Genomic DNA, 21,339 nt, shown 5'->3' on the forward strand with positions numbered 1-21,339 from the left:
GTGAAACCTGGCCCCACCTTGTCATGTGAATTCCTGAGGTCAGATGGCCCAGGATGTGAGTGGGCGTTAAGGCGTCTGGGGAGGGAACTCAAAACTGGATTATAGATGGCAGACAGTTGGTGTCGTAAACCACCGCCTCTGTTCAAAGATGGTCGCTCACAGTGGACATAGATGGCCTCTTTCACTCCTCTTTCAAACCATCTGTCCTCTCTGTCCAAAATGTGAACATTGGCATCCTCGAAAGAGTGACCTTTGTCCTTAAGATGCAGATGGACTGCTGAGTCTTGTCCCGTGGAGGTGGCTCTTCTATGTTGTGCCATGCGCTTGTGAAGTGGCTGTTTGGTCTCTCCAATGTAGACCTCTACATTGGAGAGATGTAGACGTGAAACGTCTTCAAGCAACTCAAAGAAGTCCAGACGCTTTTCTTTGCAAATTCCTTTGACTACGATGACCTGGATGACTGAGAACCTTCACAGACATTTTGTTCATAATCTCTTTAAAGTCATGATCGTTTTTTTATCGCTTTCACTGTAAATGAGTCTGCACAGTTAAAAAGACTGATTTACATTTATCGTTTATTACTTTTATCGGACATCATCCAATCTCATTTATACACATTTAAGAAATAACGTGGAAATTATCCTTTTGTTTGCATTTGGAGACTCGGCATTTGAACCATCCCCAAATATCTGGACCAGGGAACCAACTCCTCAAACCGGTAAAAAGGTCAAGGACACAGTTACACGATCGCTAAACTAACCTGTTTTTGAACCATATAAGCACGAGCCCTGGAATCTTGGCTTTTAAAAAAAGAAGCATTACACATTACTTTTCTTATGTTCAGTATACAGGAGCTGCTGCTCACACTCTGAGTTGCACTAATGTGTCTGTCAGCTGTCCCAAATGGAATGTCAGGCCACACTCACGCCGGACACCTCCTTGACCTTATGTGCACGAGCCCTCGACTCAGCTGCAAAGTGCTTACGGGGTCAGTTTCCTTTTCATCAGAATTATCTGCCGTCATTCGGACATAAGTTGAGCAACGGTTTAACCAATTTTCCATCAAAGGGATTAAACAGAACATAGGATATATGTTAAGGAAATATAAGTTTGACTACGGAGCACATCTCCTTCAGCGTTCACAATAATGGATTGCATTTCTCTCAGTCAACTGACTGTTTAGGGGAAAAAGCAACTAATAGTTAGTGGGCTCTGTGGGTTGTTGTTTGTTAATCACACTAGGAGTGAACAAAAGCAGAAAATAACCTCTGTAAAGATGCAGACTGTGAAAGTCTGGTTCATACCATAAATCTTACCAGCTGTAGCTGGGTTTTTTTGTGTTTTAAGTTATAAGCACGTGTCAAGACTTCTGTCTCACATTGCCGATGTGATCCTTCTTTTTTGTTCCCTACTAATGATCTACGGTAATTTGTCCCCATAAAATAATAAGGCTTTAACAAAATCATTGTGATACAGAGATTTGGATTCTTGTGCATGCGTTGGATAAAAAGTAATTTTGTCTACACTGAATGTAGTTTACCAACTGCTCCTCAGTCCAAACTGACTTTATGGTTCATACGTGTCAACTCAGGGAACTCCTGTCGTGACCTCCCCTCTGTGAGCACACACACACACACACACACACACACACACACACACACACACACACACACACACACACACACACACACACACACACACACACACAAGGAGAGAAACAGACAGATCATTAATGCAGAGGATTGCAGCTGCTCTTGGATTTTCAGTGTGTCGGATTTCAGAAGAACGGTCACATAAATTTCATTACAAATTTTTTACTTTTGCTTCAATGTGTCTTTAAATCCTTTCTCGTTCAAATTGTTTATTCACATAGTAAAGAAGTAGCTCGGGAACTCAGTAAGGAACGGCGATAGTTTAAAGACATTTTCTACAATACAGAGGATTTCATCATCCGCAGTTTGTGAAAACTGCGGTTAAAAAAATAAATCTGTAAATTCACAAATGATGGACTCTTTTCAGAGGTACGCTTCATGTACCGATTAACATACACTTAAAAGATGTACATTAGGCTGCACACTGGTTATGCCATTACGGATTTTGCTCAAGAGTCTGTTTAAGCTAAAAACTTGAAATATATATATCTGTATATTTTAACATAGATAAAATGTTTTTGGAGTCACAATTTAAACACTGTTTGAATAATCAAAGAGATATTTATAAAGGGCAGGCTTACCGTGAGCTGTATTGTCTCTTTTGCATGAGACACACCAGAAAAGCTCTGTGCGGATAGCAAAGTCTGTGCTGTGGGAGTGTCTGGACCCTCCGCGCCACACAACCTCGCACTGGTCCCCAGGGGCACGGCAAACTTGTAAGCCCTAGTTCCGGCTCCCGAAAAATATGCTTGAGTTGTTCTTGTGTCCAACAAAAATGAGTTCTGCTATGTTTTATTTTTAATGTTACTGCGTTGAAGTTAGCACAATTTAAAATAAAAAAATTATTAGTCTCTTAAATGAATGGCATCTTGTTAGACCGGGGACGGGGGCTTAAAAAACTAATACATTGTTTTACATCTTGTGCACTTGGGCACACTTCAATGAAACTCGAAAAGTGGGACAAACAATATGGAGATGATGACTCGGCATTTGTTAGGCAGGACTGTAAGTATAGAGAGGAGGAATTCCCATTCATGTACTCTGCAATGTGCATTGTGTCCTTGTGACATGTTTACTTTTTTTCTAAATAAATAGCTGTGAAAAAACCCTTCAAAGCTGAGGTAAGTATTCACCACAGTATTATGGGGGGGGGGGGGTTTCTTGTTTTTATTAGGGTCAAATTTCTCTTTGTGTAAAAACTTAAGCCAACATCCAAGTGTCAAAGGTCGGTTCTAAAAAACAAGTCAGTCCTTGAAGCTTATTTGTGCCACAGATGCTAATTCAGTGACTGCATGTAAGGAATGTTTTGGGACCTGTCTGATCTTAAAAAAAAAAAAAAAACTAACTTTGTTGTTACATTACAGCAATATTGAGGAAAGTTTTAACGGCTGACCATGGAGCAGGATGAAGGTCAGAGGGAAACTCGCTGCCACGCTTCCGGTTATGCTTCCATCCGGCGTAGTCATCCAGCCGGTCCATGCTATATCGCCCCCCTGGCCCGGAGTGGTATAACGTGTTGTAGAAAAGTTTGATCGATTCTCTCTCTCTCTCTCTCGCTTAAAAAAAACAAAACAAAAAATTCTGGGTTGTTTTCTCATACATTTATGGTATCCTACGGAGGAAGCATCCCGAGCTCTCAGAGGTAATTGACCGGGATGAACCGGCGATCGTCTGACTCCTTCTTGATGTGCGTAAAACAAGGCCGTTTTCTTTTAGGGTTTCTGTCTATTGAGAAAATCCATTGTAAAAGTAGCTCAAACATGAAGAAAAACTCTTTACTTTGGTCTGAGAAGGAGCGGGCAGCCAAAAAACATACCTCATATAGGTGTTTTAATAATAATATTTTTTTGGGCGCGCTATAGGGCGCGCTATAGGTTATAAGCATTGAGAAAAACTGATATCTGCTGTCTCACTCCTCCTTGACCCGCGGGGTGGGGGTGGGTGGGTGTGTGTGTGAGTGAGTGAAACGACCATTTTTCTTTTAAGGATTCTGTCTATTTTCTGCTAATGAAAAAAATCTGTTGTAAAAGGGACTCTCAAAAAGAAAAGTAGCGCATCCGAGGGTGTTTTAATTGTTTAAGTAAGTTTCCTAAGTATTCACTAAGGGATATTCATTTTTTACAAGAATGAGGTGGGCGGCCTGTAGGTTACAAGCGGATAGAAAGTTCTTCTTTTCATCACAAGCGCCTGCCTCCACCCCGCTCTATAAAAATACAATTTGTTGCTAGGCAGATAATCTTAAAGGTTTTTTATTGCGTCTGTATTATAAGAAAATAAAATACTATTGAAAGAAATGGTTCTCTACAGGCAATAGGAAGTCACTCTTTGTTTTCATTACAAGCGCTGGTGCAGCTTAAGAAAGTAAAATACATCCGCTATTGTAAAAAGAAATACAGAGAAAATTGTCATAATATTTAAACAGAATTCAAACTATGAGTTTGTGGAAAACTAACTGCCGCTCTGTCTCTCTATACAGCACTGACTCAACAGCTGCGTCACCCCTATGCTTCAGGATCCCCCCTCCCTCTCTGATCCCCTCATGCTTATGGAACATGATGCACAGGTCTGAAAATGACTAGACACTTCCGGAGTATTTCTGGTAGGGTCAAAAGGTCAGGATTGAGGCCTTCAATAGTAAATATGTTGTATTTGAATATGTCATACTCGAAGACGTAGCCCCACTTTCCACAGCCCTCAATAGGCAGAGGCCATTCTCCCCGCAAGCTCCTCGGAGCCGGTATCTGGCTGCGGAACATGAAGACGTCCTTATTTCTCCCTTCTTTCCGCGGAGCATCGGTTGCTTCTGATCTGTTACTGTAGACGGTGACGGGGGTGTCGCTGATAATCGACAAAGACCACTCGCCGCTGCTGCCTCCCATGCTTACGGCCTCGGGAGAGCAGATCTCTTCCCCGTCCAAGTACAGAGGAACGCAGGGCTGCAGAATGAAAGGATCCATCTGGTGTCTGTGCATAGAAAAGTGTGCGCCGCCCTCTCTGTTTTTATTCTCCTCCCTCCACAGACCCCCCTCCCTCTAAGGGAGAAAACTTTTTTTTTTCGCAACAGGTGTCGCAACAGGTGTCGCGTTTATGGATCATATTACACACTTCCGGAGTTCCCCCCTCCCCTCTCCGGATGCAATTCGTCACGCTTATGGATCATATTACACACTTCCGGTAAGGTCAAAAGGTCAAGGCTAGGGTCATCAATCAAAATGATGACACAAGGTGGGTACCTTAGTTTTTTGTGTGTCTCCTATATGATATATTTAACTGACATTTTTTATTGTAACAACCAACGATTTATACAGGAAAATAATGACTATTAACAAGGTTGCCCAAACTTTTGCATCCCACTGTACTTAACTACAGTAACAAAGTATTTGCACTTTGTTACTTCCCACCTCTGGAATCAACACATAACCTAATATTTGATACTGTCAGTATAACACATTTAACTTTCAGAGCTGTTGGTTTTAAATGCTCTCAAAGAGGATAATAAAATAGCACCAAAATACATAACAGACACAACAGAGCAAAAGGAAGCATACAGTATATGAAACGGATGAAATTCATGCTTCTTTTGTGTCCTGTTGTTCTTTATGTTAGTCTCTTCAACAATTTGAATTCTGTTGCTCAAATCCAGGACTCTGTGTGCTTTCTGTTTTGTGCTACACAAAGTATTATGCTGACAGTAAAATACCTGATCAGTGAAACGATGCCATGGTGATCAGTCAGCATTCCTCTCTTTGCTTATCTATGGCTCACCTTCATGTTTTTAGTTACCGGGCAACAGTGTTGGTCAAGTTACTTGAAAAATGTAGTCAGTAACTAATTACTGATTACTTCCTCAAAAAAGTAATCCCGTTACTTTACTGATTACTTATTTTCAAAAGTAATTAATTACTTAGTTACTTTTTAAAAACACAATTTACAACCTGAATAGGTGATAAAGCGATAGATCTTTCAGCCCAATTCTACTTTTTCTGCATAATCCATCATACAAAATGTAATCAAATGGAAACGTCTCTTTTTAAAACTTGTTTTATTAGTTTTAATCTTTTAACTTTATGCATCAAGCAAAAATTAAATTATATGCAACATTCTCTGACTGGAAGAAATTTGTTTAACATTTAAACCTATTTTCTGCACATTCCAGCACATAAAATAAAATATTTTTTTGTGTTTACACTCACTCTTTTAAATAGATGCAAGTAAAACACAGCAGAAAATAAATAAAGTCGAAGGCCAGTTGCTCTATTTTCACCTGTAAAGCAGGAGTGGGGTAGGCGGAGGTTTACCCTGGTGCAGGTGTGCTGCAGCGGTCAGTGGAAGAATCATGAGTTTCTCTGTGAATTTCCCATTACGTCGTGCGCACTTTCGCTGCTTGCTTGGAAGTTTAGGGGTTTTTTCGCTGTAAAAAGAAGTTTTCTTCCCACGCACAACGGACGCTAATGTTTTTGTCACTTTTTATGGAATCAAACTCAAAGGTCAGTACTTCCACGCTTTAAACGCTGCATGCTCATACTCTCTCCCGCACTCGATATATTATCCATTGTTGATCTGCACACAGCTGTTGTCACCAACGTCGCACTTGCTTACGTCACTGTCATGAGACATTCTCGCAAAAAAATCACAGTTTTAGTAACGCAGTAACGCAGTGTTCCTACGGGAAAGTAACGGTAATCTAATTACCGTTTTTGCAATAGTAATCCCTTACTTTACTCGTTACTTGAAAAAAGTAATCGGATTACAGTAATGCGTTACAAGTAACACGTTACTGCCCATCTCTGCCGGGCAACAATCCACATGTGGTTGTACACACAGCACGTAAACTGGTTTTGATCAGCTGTAAGTCAGACTGTTGTATTTGATTTTATTGGTGAGAATATTTAATGGTATGAAAACAGTTACAGATTTTCAGTAGAGAAGAAGAAAAGAAAACATTTCAATAATGAAAGATCATTAGAATGAACTGAACATGATTTATTGATATAGAACATTCAATTATGCTATTCAGGGATCAAACTCCGAAGGCTGATCACAGCAGAATGAAATCCCAGCAGGGAACTGAAGGAAAAAAACCTTTGGAGTCTAGAAGCTGGTGGTGGTGAAGATAAGATTGAAGCTTACATGGGTCAAAGACGAGGAGTAGGTGGGTTGCATGAAGTGGTTCGTAAGAGAGAATGAAAGATGAGCAGTGCAATTTAAAATACACAGAGTGGAGGCTGATTGGCTTGAAAAGGGCAGGCAGAAAGATTATTGGACTACAGCAATGATATCAGCATTATGTTTTACACCATGAGAAAGTGAACGTGATGTAATGAATCGACCAGCAGCCAAACACTTGGAAAAGCACACTGACGAGTGATTGCAGTTCTTCCTTGATAAACATACACATAAGCTTCATTTAACTAAATCTCCAGCATCTCCAACAACCTTCATAAGTTTTGACAAGGTTTTAGCAGAGTCAGACTAATAAAGTGTTTATGGATCCAGAAGCTGTTTGAATAATATGTTCCCAAAATATATCCACATCTAACTATGTGTCTCATGAAAAAAAATCAAACTAATAAATGTGCCTGAACAGAAATGGGTAGAAGCTGCCAGGCAGTTAGAGCACAAAATGAAAATATGCAAACAATCGTCTTTTTCTCCTCGTTAACACATGACTGTGACAGTCAGCCAATACAGATGCAAAATTAAGCAGCAGCACCTGAAACCAAACATTTCCTGAAATAAAAATGTATAGATTTTTTTGTTAAAACAAAAAAAAGAAGTCTGAAAATATCAGAATCTGATTTACTGCTTGTCACATGCATTATAAAAGCAACATAAGTTCTTCCTCTGTGTAAAATGCTTTATTTGTTTGGTTTTCCATTTACTGATAGTTGCACATGGTTACAAATGTGTGAGTGAGTGACCTTCATGGCTCTGCATAGTCAAAGGTTGCTGATCTGGTCTGGTCGGTGTTAGGGAGCTGTGCGATCATAAACTCTTCAACTGTCCAACCAGAAAGGCTGAAAACTGAAGCCTTTTGCTGGAACTTCACATATGTGAAGTTAGATAAAATTCACATATGTTTTGTTGAGTGTGCTAAGCCTGGCGTCATGGAACTAGCACACTTGTCAGGTGATAAATGTTGTCCCCTTGGTAGGAAAGAATTCACCTCGGATATTCCTCTTGTTTTTCACAAACAGGAAAAATGGCGCAGAGAGGAAATCAGCTGGATTCAAAATGTGTTGTCTTGATAAACCTAGCAGATATTTGAAGTTTACACAGCTACATTCTCGCCTGGAAACTGGAATTTGCTGGGCCGCACTATGAATTCTGGGATAGGTTGGGCATCGAAGGATACACCCGACCCATCCTTCAAATCTGGGGAAATTAAGGACGCATTTGTCGGCTGCATTTGGAAGAGTCTTCAAATTTGGACAGCCTTCCTCGCGTTGCTGTAACATAATTGGCCTACAAAAGCGGTCTCTGAATTTGGACATAGCTACGATACCGAAGACTAGGGATGGGTATCGAAAACCGGTTCTTGTTGAGAACCGGTTCCCACTGTTTCAATTCCTTGGAATCGTTTGCCATTTTTGCAAACGATTCCCTTATTGATTCCAGTCGCCCCGAATGACGTCACCACGTTGCGGAGCGTCGGAGCGTACCTGGCAGGAAACACGGCGCCTAAGCGGCTCAAACGCTTAAGAGTTTGTTTATACTTTACGAGAACGGATGACAACAGGGCAACTTGCAATACTTGCAAAGTAGATATTTCATTAAGGGAGGAAACACTACGAATATGCAAAAGCATTTGCTCACAAAACACGCGATGAACTTAAATGAATGTCTTTAATTCCGCTCCGGACTCGTGAATCTCAACCCAGCAGCAGCAGCGGTAACGTTTGCACGTCATCTCCCGTTAATGCGGCAGGTAAATAATCAACTAACAGTGCATATTATGTTAGCGCGATCTGCTTTATTACAAAACCTGCCATTGTGCATTTAGGTGACCGTGATGAGACAGACAGACAGAGTCTGGCTGGCGCCGCTGGCAGTTGTCGCTGCAGTCTACCGGTAGCGTCTCTTTTCAGGCCCGCATGTCACCGAGCAGTGACTAGTTTGTGGTCAAAACCTTGCAGCCATTTGCCACAGCAGATGGTAAGTGAATGTGTTTAATTGTAGGCAGGGACATTACTGGATATTCTTGTGTAATTGCTACAGAATAATTTATGTTATACTTTGTTATTGCTACAGAAGAATATTTATTTTATTATTTTACGTTTACAATTTTCCCCGGGGACCCTGTGACATCCCATTGAAGAGCCGTAGGCTGTGGATCTCTTAAGATCTCACTGTTGGGTTTGTAAGGCCATGTTACTCCTAAATTTCTATCTTGTTGAAAGAGAAGATATAAAACAGTTCTAAGCTAATCGACCTTAGTGTTCTCCTTTTTAAAAACAAGAATCGATAAGAGAATCGATAAAGAATCGAATCGTTAAACAGAATCGAAAATGGAATCGGAATCGTTAAAATCTTATCAATACCCATCCCTACCGAAGACTGCTTTTTCTTCCTTGGGATTTAACGGCAGCTGGCATCCTTCTTCATGCAGTGCTGCCATCTTCTATCTCAGTCCGTTATTACAATCTTAAATCCTACTGCTCATTCTTATTCTTATTCTGCTGTGGGAAGTGGCAATGCCCCAAAAAAGGCCTGGAGATTTAAAAACTGAGTGGCCTAGGCTCAAAAGCCTTTTGTACATATTTATTATAATTCATATTTAAAGTTGATGTTATATTACATTTTGTTCCTGTTGAATATCAGTTTCCACTTAACTATAAATCTGATAAGACAGAGTCTGTTTTTTTCCACTTTAAACTATTGTTCCATTGTCTTAACAATACAATAATGTAAAATGAATGCTAGATATTGAAAGCTGAGGTTTTTCTGAGAAAAGGAGCAAAAACATTCACTTATAGTATGATTTCTGGCCATTTTACAGCCAAAACTACCAAATAAGTCCAGACAGCCTGCATGATACTTGGTCAATAAAGGGTTAATATTAATACATACCTGTATTTAGCCACGTCCCTACTCAAGATTATTGTTGTGATTAACTCGACCGTAATAACAGAAAAATACTTTTAAAGAAGGAGTCAGAGTTTCTTTTTTATTCCTGTCAAACATTTATCACATTTTTATGGAGATGACTGTATTTGAAAACCATTTAATTTGTTTACTGCCTCATATACCAACTACTACACCTGCTGCACCCTCTCACCTTTGATGGTGTTTGAGGGACAGAAACATTTTAAAATAAACATAAACTGAAATGCAACATAAGCATCATGTCAGTGGCTGCTTTATCTGTATGTTTAGGATCATTATCCTCCTGCATTGACTAAAACTGAAGGACTGTTTGTTAACTTCAGTGAGAACTCTGACATTTCTAAAGTGAAGTTTATTTATCTAGAAGAAAGTGTTAACAAGCTTAAAAGTTGATGTAAGCAGAAAATAAAGGGTTAAACACACAGTATCGCTCTCAAGCTGCTCCTCTTCCTGGAGTGAAGCACAGCCTGATAACCCTCCCTCTTCTTCCTGCTCTTAAACACAGCACCTCCTCTCTGTCCACGTGTTTCCTCGTTCCCTCCCCTTCAGATCTACACTTTGAACATGGGTGTAACCAACATGTGGTGACGTGTAAGAGCTGACAGGCTCCATTCACTGCAGAAACACATGTTGTTGAGATCAGAGCTCAGACTGGTTTCAGTTATAAGGAAGAGAAACTCACACAGTCACTGACACTGAGAGGAGAAATGGCACAGAAAGGAGTTCAGCTGGACCGAGAAACCTTCTCTTGTTCCATCTGTTTGGATCTACTGAAGGATCCGGTGGCTATTCCCTGTGGACACAGCTACTGCATGAACTGTATTAAAGGTTTCTGGGATGAAGAGGACAGGAAGGGAATCCACAGCTGCCCTCAGTGCAGGAAGACTTTCACACCGAGGCCTGTCCTGGAGAAAAACATCATGTTAGCAGGTTTAGTGGAGCAGCTGAAGAAGACTGGACTCCAAGCTGCTCCAGCTGATCACTGCTATGCTGGACCTGAAGATGTGGCCTGTGATGTCTGCACTGGGAGGAAGCTGAAAGCCATCAAGTCCTGTTTAGTCTGTTTAATTTCTTACTGTGAGAAACACCTCCAACCTCACTGTGATGTAGTTCAGTTTAAGAAACACAACCTGGTGGCCCCCTCCAAGAAGCTCCAGGAGAACATCTGCTCTCGTCATGATGAGGTGATGAAGATTTTCTGTCGTACTGATCAGCAGAGTATCTGTTATCTCTGCACAATGGATGAACATAAAGGCCATGAAACAGTCCCAGCTGCAGCAGAAAGGACTGAGAAGCAGAAGGAGCTCGAGGTGAGACGACTAAACATCCAGCAGAGAATCCAGGAGCGAGAGAAAGATGTGAAGCTGCTTCAACAGGAGGTGGAGGCCATCAATGGCTCTGCTGATAAAGCAGTGGAGGACAGTGAGAAGATGTTCACTGAGCTGATCCGTCTCATCCAGAAAAGAAGCTCTGATGTGAAGCAGCAGGTCAGATCCCAGCAGGAAACTGAAGTGAGTCGAGTCAAAGAGCTTCAGGAGAAGCTGGAGCAGGAGATCGCTGAGCTGAAGAGGAAAGACGGCGAGCTGGAGCAGCTCTCACACACAGAGGATCACAACCAGTTTCTACACAACTACCCCTCACTGTCAGCCCTCAGTGAGTCTACACACTCATCCAGCATCAATATTCGTCCTCTGAGCTACTTTGAGGATGTGACAGCAGCTGTGTCAGAGACCAGAGATAAACTACAGGACATTCTGAGAGAGGAATGGACAAACATCTCACTGACAGTCACTGAAGTGGATGTTTTACTGTCACCAGAGCGAAAGACCAGAGCTGGATTCTTAAAATATTCACATGAAATCACACTGGATCCAAACACAGCAAACACACATCTGTTATTATCTGATGGGAACAGAAAAGTAACATTAATGAAACAACAACAGTCTTATTCTGATCATCCAGACAGATTCACTGGAAGGTATCAGGTCCTGAGTAGAGAGAGTCTGACTGGATGTTGTTACTGGGAGGTGGAGTGGAGCGGGGTCAACGCTTGTGTAGCAGTTACATACAAGAATATCAGCAGAACAGGGAAGGGCAGTGAATGTGGATTTGGAAATACTGACATATCGTGGGCATTATATTGGTACGTAAAAAGTTTTACATTTTGGCACAACAATGTCCGAACTGACCTCTCAGGTCCTCGGTCCTCCAGAGTAGGAGTGTACCTGGATCACAGAGCAGGTATTCTGTCTTTCTACAGCGTCTCTGAAACCATGACTCTCCTCCACAGAGTCCAGACCACATTCACTCAGCCGCTCTATGCTGGACTTTGGCTTTGGAAAGATGGAGACACTGCAGAGTTGATTAAAGTCAAATAGAGAAGACAGGTTCATGTTGATCCCTGACCATTATATGTACTTGTGTAGTTTCTAAATGAGGCTTTACATTTTAGAAGCTGAGAAGTTCAGTGGTCCATTGATGTGTGAAAATAATATTGCACTGATTCAAACTGTACTTACATTTATATACCTTACATCAATATAAATCTGAATTTGTTCTTATGGCTGATAATCATGTGAGTTTAAATGATACTACTCTTCATATTCAGCATGTTTGAAATCTGTCATCAGTCTGGTTAGTGGTTTTATTCTGTAGTTGCTGTAGTGGGTTGTCAAATGCAACAATATACTGGAGCTGCAGTGATTCATCAGTAGTGTAGGGACTAATGCGTTACAGTAACTACGTTATTATTGTGGTAACGAGCACGGTAACTAGTTATTATGCCAAAAGGGCAGGGCAGCTGTGGCTACAATGTAGCTTGCCATCACCAGTGTGTGAATGTGTGTGTGAATAGGTGGATGACTGAATGTAGTGTAAAGCGCTTTGGGGTCCATAGGGACTAAGTGAAGCGCTAAAGAAATACAGGCCAGGCCAAATACAGGCCAAAATCAGGAATACGTTAATCATTACTGGGATTTAGATGGGTCGTTATTCGTTACTTTGTGTGTTGCGTTCGACTTACCTCGGAAATCGGAACACAGACCTGGGAATAATATCACACTTGAGTAAACGGTGTTCTGGTTAGCCTCGTCAGAGAAGTCGGGATTCCAATATGGCAATGCCTTACAAAAACAAATTACTACTAAACACATATGCAGCCATAGCTGGACTCGGTGCGCCGTTAGCGATTTTTCTTTTTTATGGGCCGATGTTTTTTTTGTTTTGTTTTTTCCCCGTAACAGTATAAACAATGAAAGGTGGTGGATTGGCCAGATGCTGGGAGATGTGTAAAGCTAACTCAATTGTTCTATACTGCTGGGCGGGTGGTGTGATGTTACTAATAGTGAACTTTATTTTATTCATAAGGTTAGTTAGTAGAGTTGCCAACCATCCCGTAAAAAACGGAGTCATCCCGCATTCAGAGAAAATATTGCGTGTTTCGTATTGAGCTGAAAAGGAACACAGTTTGGCCCGGACTTCAGCTAGAATGAAAAAAAAAGACACAAAGCTGGAGTTATTTTGCATCTTTACGCTGGACAGCTGTTTCTTCTTCTCTCATTCTCTCCCCCTCCCTCTCCTGTTGCTACTTCAATCATGAAACTGATCAATGAGCAGCTGATCGGCTTTTCTGACGCAAGTCCCATCTCTCTTGTTTGTGTTTCACGCCAGAAAGAAGAAACCAGCGGCGGTCGTGTTAAACAACATCAGCACGTTTAAGCCTTATCAGCTGTTGTTAGAATTTATTTAATATTAATTTCTAGTATCAGCTGATGTTTGCTGGAGCCACAGCTGTAAAGCTGCTGGTCATGATATCGGTTTGGTTATCTGGTGAGAGGGAAACATGCAGATGAAACCAGGAGATGTCCTTACTGAATCATCAGAGCTGAACAGGTGATGGAGAAACAGGTTTACCTTTTAGGTGACATGAATGAGTTGAAGGGAAGTTATGAACTGTTTCTGAGAGACAAATAACACCAGGATCCTTTTCTATGTAGCTGACAGCTGGTAACTGTGCAGGGGCGGGTCTAGCAAAGTTTTGCCAGGGGGGCAGGTAGGGCATTAACAGGGAAAGATATACTTTTCTTTCTTATTCTCATTTAAAATATCTAGCTTTTATTAAATAATATATTAAATAATTATCTGAATCTTACAACAAACGTTTTCATCTGATGTAAAATGTATAGAAATCCATTATTGTACATAGTAATTTTTTTTCAGGGTCCCATCATAATTTCTTCAGAAGTAGCTAAGTACTGTTTATGATGCCAGTGTTTTCCCACATTTTCTAGATTCTGTACCAGTACTGTGTGTAAAAATGCCATCAAAAAGTCAATTAAGTTTTATTCTTCTCACCTGTCTTTCTGTCTCCTTTCACTTTTTAAAGGTTGACATGCTAGAAAAATATTTTACCCTGCCATGCTGTTAATTGATGTGGTAAATAAATAATTGATGGAAATATCACAAAATCTGTCATTTGTTATTTTTAATATTCAGTAATGATCATGTCTCACCTCTAGCCTTCTTTGTCTTAATTTCAGGTTTCCACCATGTGTTGTAGATAGTTCAGGAGGTTAACTCGACCAAGCAGTCTTTGGGTTTCAGCTAAGTACTGCGTCGATTTGGCATGGACGGAAGGGACGTGTCCCCACCAATATCCAGCTATTATTGAATTGTCCCCACCAATAATTTGATCTCTTCGAGTAAAGAAAAACAAAACTGATAGAAAGAAAAAAAAGATCTGTCAACGTCTCATTCGCCCAGCGGTGCAGAAAGAGTTAAATTACGTTCTCTACTGGAGTCCTACCTCATGTGACAAATATGGCCAATGTGATTGGCTGTGCCTTTCAGGGAGCTCTGTTTAGTTTTAGCAGCACCAAGCCTGCGCTGTGAGGACCTGCAAGGAGGAGAGGAGGATGGTAGCAAAAAGGAAGAACCTGGTTATAAGAAAGTATTTTTCAAAGAAACCTGTAAGTCACTTAAAGTCAAGTTCACTCATAAAATCTGTCCGTCATAATAACGTTACAGGCAATACCAGGCCATACATGCCAACCCTCCCCATTTTTCCGGGAGAATCCCAAATTTCAGTGCCCCTCCCGAAAATCTCCCAGAGCCACCATTCGCCCCAATTTCTCCCGATTTTCCACCCAGACAACAAAATTGAAAAACCATATCCTAGACTGGCCCAGCCAATTCCAGTTTCCAACAATGGCTACTACTACTGCAGCTACTTAGTATTAATATTACTCTTATTACTCTTTCTGGGTCGCGAAATAAACTTTTAACATATTTTCAGGCGAGAATGTAGCTGTGTAAACTTCAAATAACTTAAACATGTTATTGTTTGGCCTTTTTCAGTGTTTTATTTGTTCATGAGTAAATCGGTTTGGCTGAGATTAAAGTTATTAGATTAGATTAGATTAAATAAAACTTTATTAATCCTCGGGGGTTCCTCCGGGGTTTTCACACAGCTGAATAAATGTCAAACAGAAAACTGATTAAACAGAAGTGTGAGATGGTCGAGAATCTACATAAGCGTCCGGTTATATTTTATTTTATTTGGACAGCAAGGAGCAGATGGCAGAGGTGACGTAATTATGAAGGCTTGACCCCCCAATTTCACAGTCGCTCATTTCCGGTCTACCCGGCTTTGGAGGCCCACTTAGACCGCGAAGGCCGGGTCCTCAGGTGGACGGAGCCTCTGAATTTGGACACCCGCCGGTGACATTTAACTTATTTTTTTCCGATAAGTAAACACTGTAAAACCCCTTTGAATGTCTCCCTAATTCTGAGGTCTCAAGGTTGGCAAGTATGTGCTAGGCTTTGGCCCACATCAGTCTAAAACTGTATGTAACCATGAAAAAGTGTTGCCATGTCCACCAGGACAGTATAGTATCCTTCACATAGTGGACATTGAGTTGTTGTGTGGGGCACCAGTAGTCCATGTCTGTTGCTGTAACAGTAGTTCATGTTTAGAATAAAAAGTCCCAGCTCACTGATTTGATCGGGGCAATAGTGCCTAAATTGTTGCATAATTTTGCTGAGAGATCTTTTACTTTCTGGTCATCTTAGATGAGTAGTTTTATGGACAAAAACCAGCAGGTCATTCAGTGTTCCCTTAGTGCTAATCAGTGTTGGTCAAGTTACTTGAAAAAGTAATCAGTTACTAATTACTGATTACTTCCCCAAAAGTAATCCTGTTACTTTATTAATTACTTATTTTCAAAAGTAATTAATTACTTAGTTACTTAGTTACTTTTTAAAAACACGATTTACAACCTGAATAGGTGATAAAGCGATAGATCTTTCAGCCCAATTCTACTTTTTCTGCATAATCCATCATACGAAATGTAATCAAATGGAAAAGTCTCTTTTTAAAACTTTAAACTTTAAATCTTTTAACTTTATGCATCAAGCAAAAACTTAATTATATGCAACATTCTCTGACTGGAAGAAATTTGTTTAACATTTAAACCTATTTTCTGCACATTCCAGCACATAAAATAAAATATTTTTTTGTGTTTACACTCACTCTTTCAAATAGATGCAAGTAAAACACAGCAGAAAATAAATAAAGTCAAAGACTAGTTGCTCTATTTTCACCTGTGAAGCAGGAGTGGGGTAGGCGGAGGTTTACCCTGGTGCAGGTGTGCCGCAGCGGTCAGTTGAAGAATCCGCGAGTTTCTCTGTGAATTTCACATTACGTCGTAGCGCACTCGCTGCTTGCTTGGAAGTTTAGGGGTTTTTTTCGCTGTAAAAAGAAGTTTTCTTCCCACGCACAACGGACACTAATGTTTATGCCACTTTTTATGGAATCAAACTTAAAGTAAGGTCAGTACTTCCACGCTTTAAACGCTGCATGCTCAAACTCTCTCCCGCACTGTCCATTGTTGATCTGCACACAGCTGTTGTCACGAACGTTGCACTTGCTTACGTCACTGTCATGAGACATTCTCGCAAGAAATCACGGTTTTAGTAACGCAGTAACGCAGCGTTCCTACGGGAAAGTAACGGTAATCTAATTACCGTTTTTGCAACAGTAATCCCTTACATTACTCGTTACTTGAAAAAAGTAATCAGATTACAGTAACGCGTTACTGCCCATCTCTGGTGCTAATGTATCAGAGATGTTGGTGTACTATAACTGAAGTAATGTTGTTAGGTCCTTAAAGTCATATTCTTTTATTGTCATGACTCTATTTGAAGCTTTTTTTTATTTTTGTATGATACCTGATTCATATGGAATATGGCTGAAGTAAACTAAAGTCTAAAATCAGTCATTTGTTTAATTGTAATTTAACATTATATAATTCACATATAAAACTATGATTTGTAATTTTAAATGGTTTAAAAGCATGTAGAATAGCACATGTAGGCAAGTATATTTCTCCTTTTTTTTTATCAAGAAGCAAAGACAAAAGGAAAAAAAAAAAACAGGGCAGGGTTCGGTGGTTGAATCATCCGTCCCCACCAATGCTAAACCAAATCTACGCCCTTGGTTTAGAATACCAGAATAGGGAGGATGGTGTAGGTTTAAGTTTATTAGATTGATACATATATACCAACAAGACAGTGTACATCACTGATGGAGAAACGGGTTTACTTTTTAGGTGACATGAATGAGTTGAAGGGAAGTTATTTGTCTCTCAGAAACAGTTCATAACACCAGGATCCTTTTTTTACGTAGCTGACAGCTGGTAACTGTGCAGGGGCGGGTCTAGCAAATGTTTTGCCAGGGGGGCCAGGTAGGGCATTAACAGGGAGAGGGGGGCACAGTTAGAGGACAGAGTCAATGCTCTTGTTGCAGGTGAATGGCTCCACAGTTATCACATCAGGATCAATGCTAGATGGTTTCTTTTCAGTGTTGGAGTCATCAGAACCGTCAGTTGTTTTCTAGCAACTTTAGTAAATCATGTCATTTCATTACTTTTCAAAGTGAAAGTCACACATCGATTCCTATTTTACGGGTCATGATTAATAAATAAATGAATAAATTAGGGAGGTTCATTCATGTGGTCAAAGTTTAGTCGCCACAATTTCAAGAAACAGAGGCAGACACTCATTTTTTGACACTTAATTCATTACAAAAATCAAGAAGAAACTGCAGAAACACCAAAGCACAGTCCCATTTAGAAATGTTGTTGTCACAAGGGGAAAAACAGAATGAGCAGAATTTCTGATTTGATTCAGATCAGAGTCTACACAGGAAATGTGTCGAAAGAGAATTTTATAAAACATTTAAGTGGAGTTTTCTCTGATTATTGCCACTGCGGGAGTTCACTCTCATATACAAGATCGTCACTGATAAACTGATGTTTCAGTTGAAGCTTCAGAATAAAAAGAACACTGAATAAAACAGAGTCTCTGAAAAAATTTGGACATTAAGTTTAGTTTAGTTTGATGTTTTGTTCTGGGCTCTGACTGCATGCAAAATTCACAGTGACCCACACAGCTCCATGCTGCACCTGAACGTAAAAACTTTAATTTTTGTTTGTTTGTTTTTCCATGTTGGGTTTTCTGGATACACACAGTTTCTCCAACGTGGCAGCAAAAATATGAACTGTAACTCATCAACTGCTCGAAATCCCCGCCTTACTCGGTTAATCTCTACGAATCATGCCAGTTTAAAGTGATAACACACAACCTCTGTGTCTGTTAAACTGTGTGGTTTAACAGACTGTGTGGGAGGTGTTGTACAGGTTTACACAAATTATGTCTGTTCAAATTTATTTTCCCAGTGAGCACAGCTTTGACAGGATGCATGCATTCACTTTACCACATTTGAGTTTTATTTCTAAGAAATCTTGTAAAATCAGCACCAATGGAACAAACCAAACACAGAAAACAAGTCCCGCATAAATATTTGAGAAATAAGCTATAAACAAACAGTGACAGACAATAGTGAGGCGCTTAAACAATTAAACAGTTCACATAAACAGGGCACTTTCTACGGGCAGTATATAAAAACGCGAGTGATTATCACCATTCAGGCCAACAGACGGTTTGTAATGCGCAATACCCTTAACATGTACACAGCAGCATGTATGCAGCAGTCTGGAAATATGTCCCTAGAATAAGTAAAACACTTGTTCTAGGTACAGTAATACAAGAAGAGGGTCTGCTGTTAGCTTCTCACAGGACTGAAAATGAAACTTTCTACAAAACCCAAATCAGTCTGTCTTCAGAAATCAGTCACACCATCATTCTGCACTGAGGGCACTTACTCGCTGTCAGGGTTCCTCGGTGGTTCACCCAGTGTTTTCAGTTTTGTCATGTTCAGTTTATTTTCCACATCCATGTTTTTCACTTTCTGTTTTCTGTGCCAGCCTGTCTACCTGTGTATTGTGTTCCAGTTGATTCCATGCATCATTAGTTAGACTAAGTTCAGCCGTTACTTACCTGTCTCCACTAATGTCATCGTTAGTCATGCATTTAAGCCCTCAGTTCTCTTCGGTCCTTTGTCGTGTCATTGATGTTGTCACTGCCATTCCCATGTGTGTTTTCAGTTCAGTTAGCCAGTCAGTCAATATTCATTCATGTTCTGTTCATCCAACCTACAATAAACATCTTGGTAATCCTTCACTAATCAACGAGTCCTGCGTTTGGGTCACCACTTCACATCCACACACAAGCCCTGACACTCGCAGCTCCAACCTCCAACAAAGAGATTCAACATCTTCTTCTTTTATATAGGGTTTATTGGCAGTTGGCAGACAGCAAAATGGTGTGGAGTGTAAGAGATTCAATTTACTCCCACCTCTGCTTATAAAGAGGACAGGACTACATAACCCTGCCCACAAAGGGTGATGCTCACTCCTCCCACACATGGAGCAGAGACAGATGCTGGAGGATAGATGTTTCAGTGGAGCTGTGCACAAGGGACAAGATTAAGCACGTGGCCAAAGCTGTCCCTCATAAATCTTATAGTGTAATTTTATTGTTTGTGCTATTTTGTTATCTGCACGGTTTGTGCACTTGAATATGTTCATTTTACAGTTTTGTGTAGTTGCACATTTTGGTCACCAGAGGGGAGCGCTTAAAAGTTTCCCAAAACTTAGCTAAAATGCTTCTTGGGACTTCTTGTGTTTGTGCTTGGATGTGAAACGTGTGACCTCTCTGGTGGTGGGTCCTTTCCCACTCTCCTTTCGTTGTACATCACCTTGAGTTTAAAGCTGGTTGGTTTGTACATGTTTCCATAGTTTTGCTGCACTCTGATGTCAACAGGTGCTTTTATGATAATCATAGCAATAAGAAAAAGAACAAAATATCCAAACTAACTATGTTTTTTTATAAATATAGTATTTCTGTTTTATGTCCTGATTAGTCTACAAACTGGTTAAATAGTTTTTTCCTCGAATCAAACTGTTTTGTCTTCACAGGGAAACGATGAACGATGATCTTTTAAATATTCAGCCTGATTCCTTTCTATGAGTTTCACATTCACATTTCATTTCAGCCTAAACACAATGGGAAGTTTTTTTTAAATAACTCGACACTCCTGTGCCTCCCCTACACTTCAAAAAGGACTCAGAGTGTCTATGACGCAGAGAAGGATGACAACAAACACACAAATGATGACTACATTTATTTTAACACTCCCAGCGAGTGCAGCCTTGACACAAAGCAGGCGTTCAGTTTACCACATTTGAGTTTTATAAATGTGCCTTCTCCAATAAGATTAGTGATGCAGACTCTGACCCAGGCACTGCTGTGGATGGGCCAAACTAATTTGAGGCGGGACTTGCAATTAAAGAAGTTAAGTAGTCGTTTTTAATGTTATTGCTTCTATTTATTGGGTGCGTCAGTGTTTTGCATAGTGCCTGGCCCTCCTCCTCTGGGTGGAGTCATCATCACTCCTCCCAGGGCTTCCATCTGGAGCTGATTAGACTGGCAGTACTTAACACCAGCGCTCACAACTAACCCTTGCCAGAATGTCTGCTGACCTATGTTTCTTCATGGCTTCTCGTATCCTGTGTTAGTCATAGTGCCTGCTACTTACCTTGTTCTCTTGTCTTTGCCAGTTCACGGAAATACTCTCTCAATCTTACTGTAACTTCTCCGACCTGGACGCTGGTCACTTCTGCTCCACCACAGCCGGTAATCTCTCATTGAATGCTTTCTAACCACACCTGCCTCCCTCCCTGCTTTACTACTTGGAACCTCTGGATCAATCCTCACTGGACTCAGGCCACAAACACTCGCCTTCCCCTCCAACTTACTCCACCTACAAACAAGTAAGACTTCAGACGTTTTCAACTGGACCTTGCTCGCCACTTCTCAGAACCAACCTGACTCTATTCTGGTTCAGTGCCCTAGACCGCTGACTCTCGAGCCACAACTTCCCTGTCATAATAATGAGTAACACATTATTATTATAAATACCTCATTTAGAGATTTTATTTTTTTTGAGCTGCTGTCGGGATTTTTTTTAAAGAGGAGCTGTGCATATTTTTCAGGTTAAACTTGTTTTATATGGCAGTGAAAACGTTTCTATTTCACACAAAAAAATTAACCATAACTCTCTCTCTCTGCTCTCCCTCTGTTCTCACTCTTACTTTTTAGAGTTGAGTCCCGCTCTGCTGCT

General features: G+C 40.5%; 1 protein-coding gene across 2 annotated transcripts; it reads left to right on the top strand.

Moving 5' to 3' along the window:
* The first annotated feature begins 10,180 nt into the window (after nucleotides 1–10,180).
* LOC116318137 (tripartite motif-containing protein 16-like) lies at nucleotides 10,181–13,601 on the top strand. Of its 2 annotated transcripts, XM_039608597.1 has the most exons (2): nucleotides 10,181–11,901; nucleotides 13,428–13,601. In XM_039608597.1, coding segments are annotated over exons 1-2 (1,437 nt in total). In that variant the 5' UTR covers nucleotides 10,181–10,465; the 3' UTR covers nucleotides 13,429–13,601. The 2 variants fall into 2 exon arrangements, with proteins under 2 accessions (XP_039464531.1, XP_031592947.2); XM_031737087.2 differs by lacking the exon at nucleotides 13,428–13,601 and having other exon boundaries at nucleotides 10,183–13,188.
* Nucleotides 13,602–21,339: the final 7,738 nt, after the last annotated feature.

This window comes from Oreochromis aureus, linkage group 3, assembly GCF_013358895.1.
Source record: "Oreochromis aureus strain Israel breed Guangdong linkage group 3, ZZ_aureus, whole genome shotgun sequence".
In the NCBI taxonomy this organism is placed as follows: Eukaryota; Metazoa; Chordata; class Actinopteri; order Cichliformes; family Cichlidae; genus Oreochromis; species Oreochromis aureus.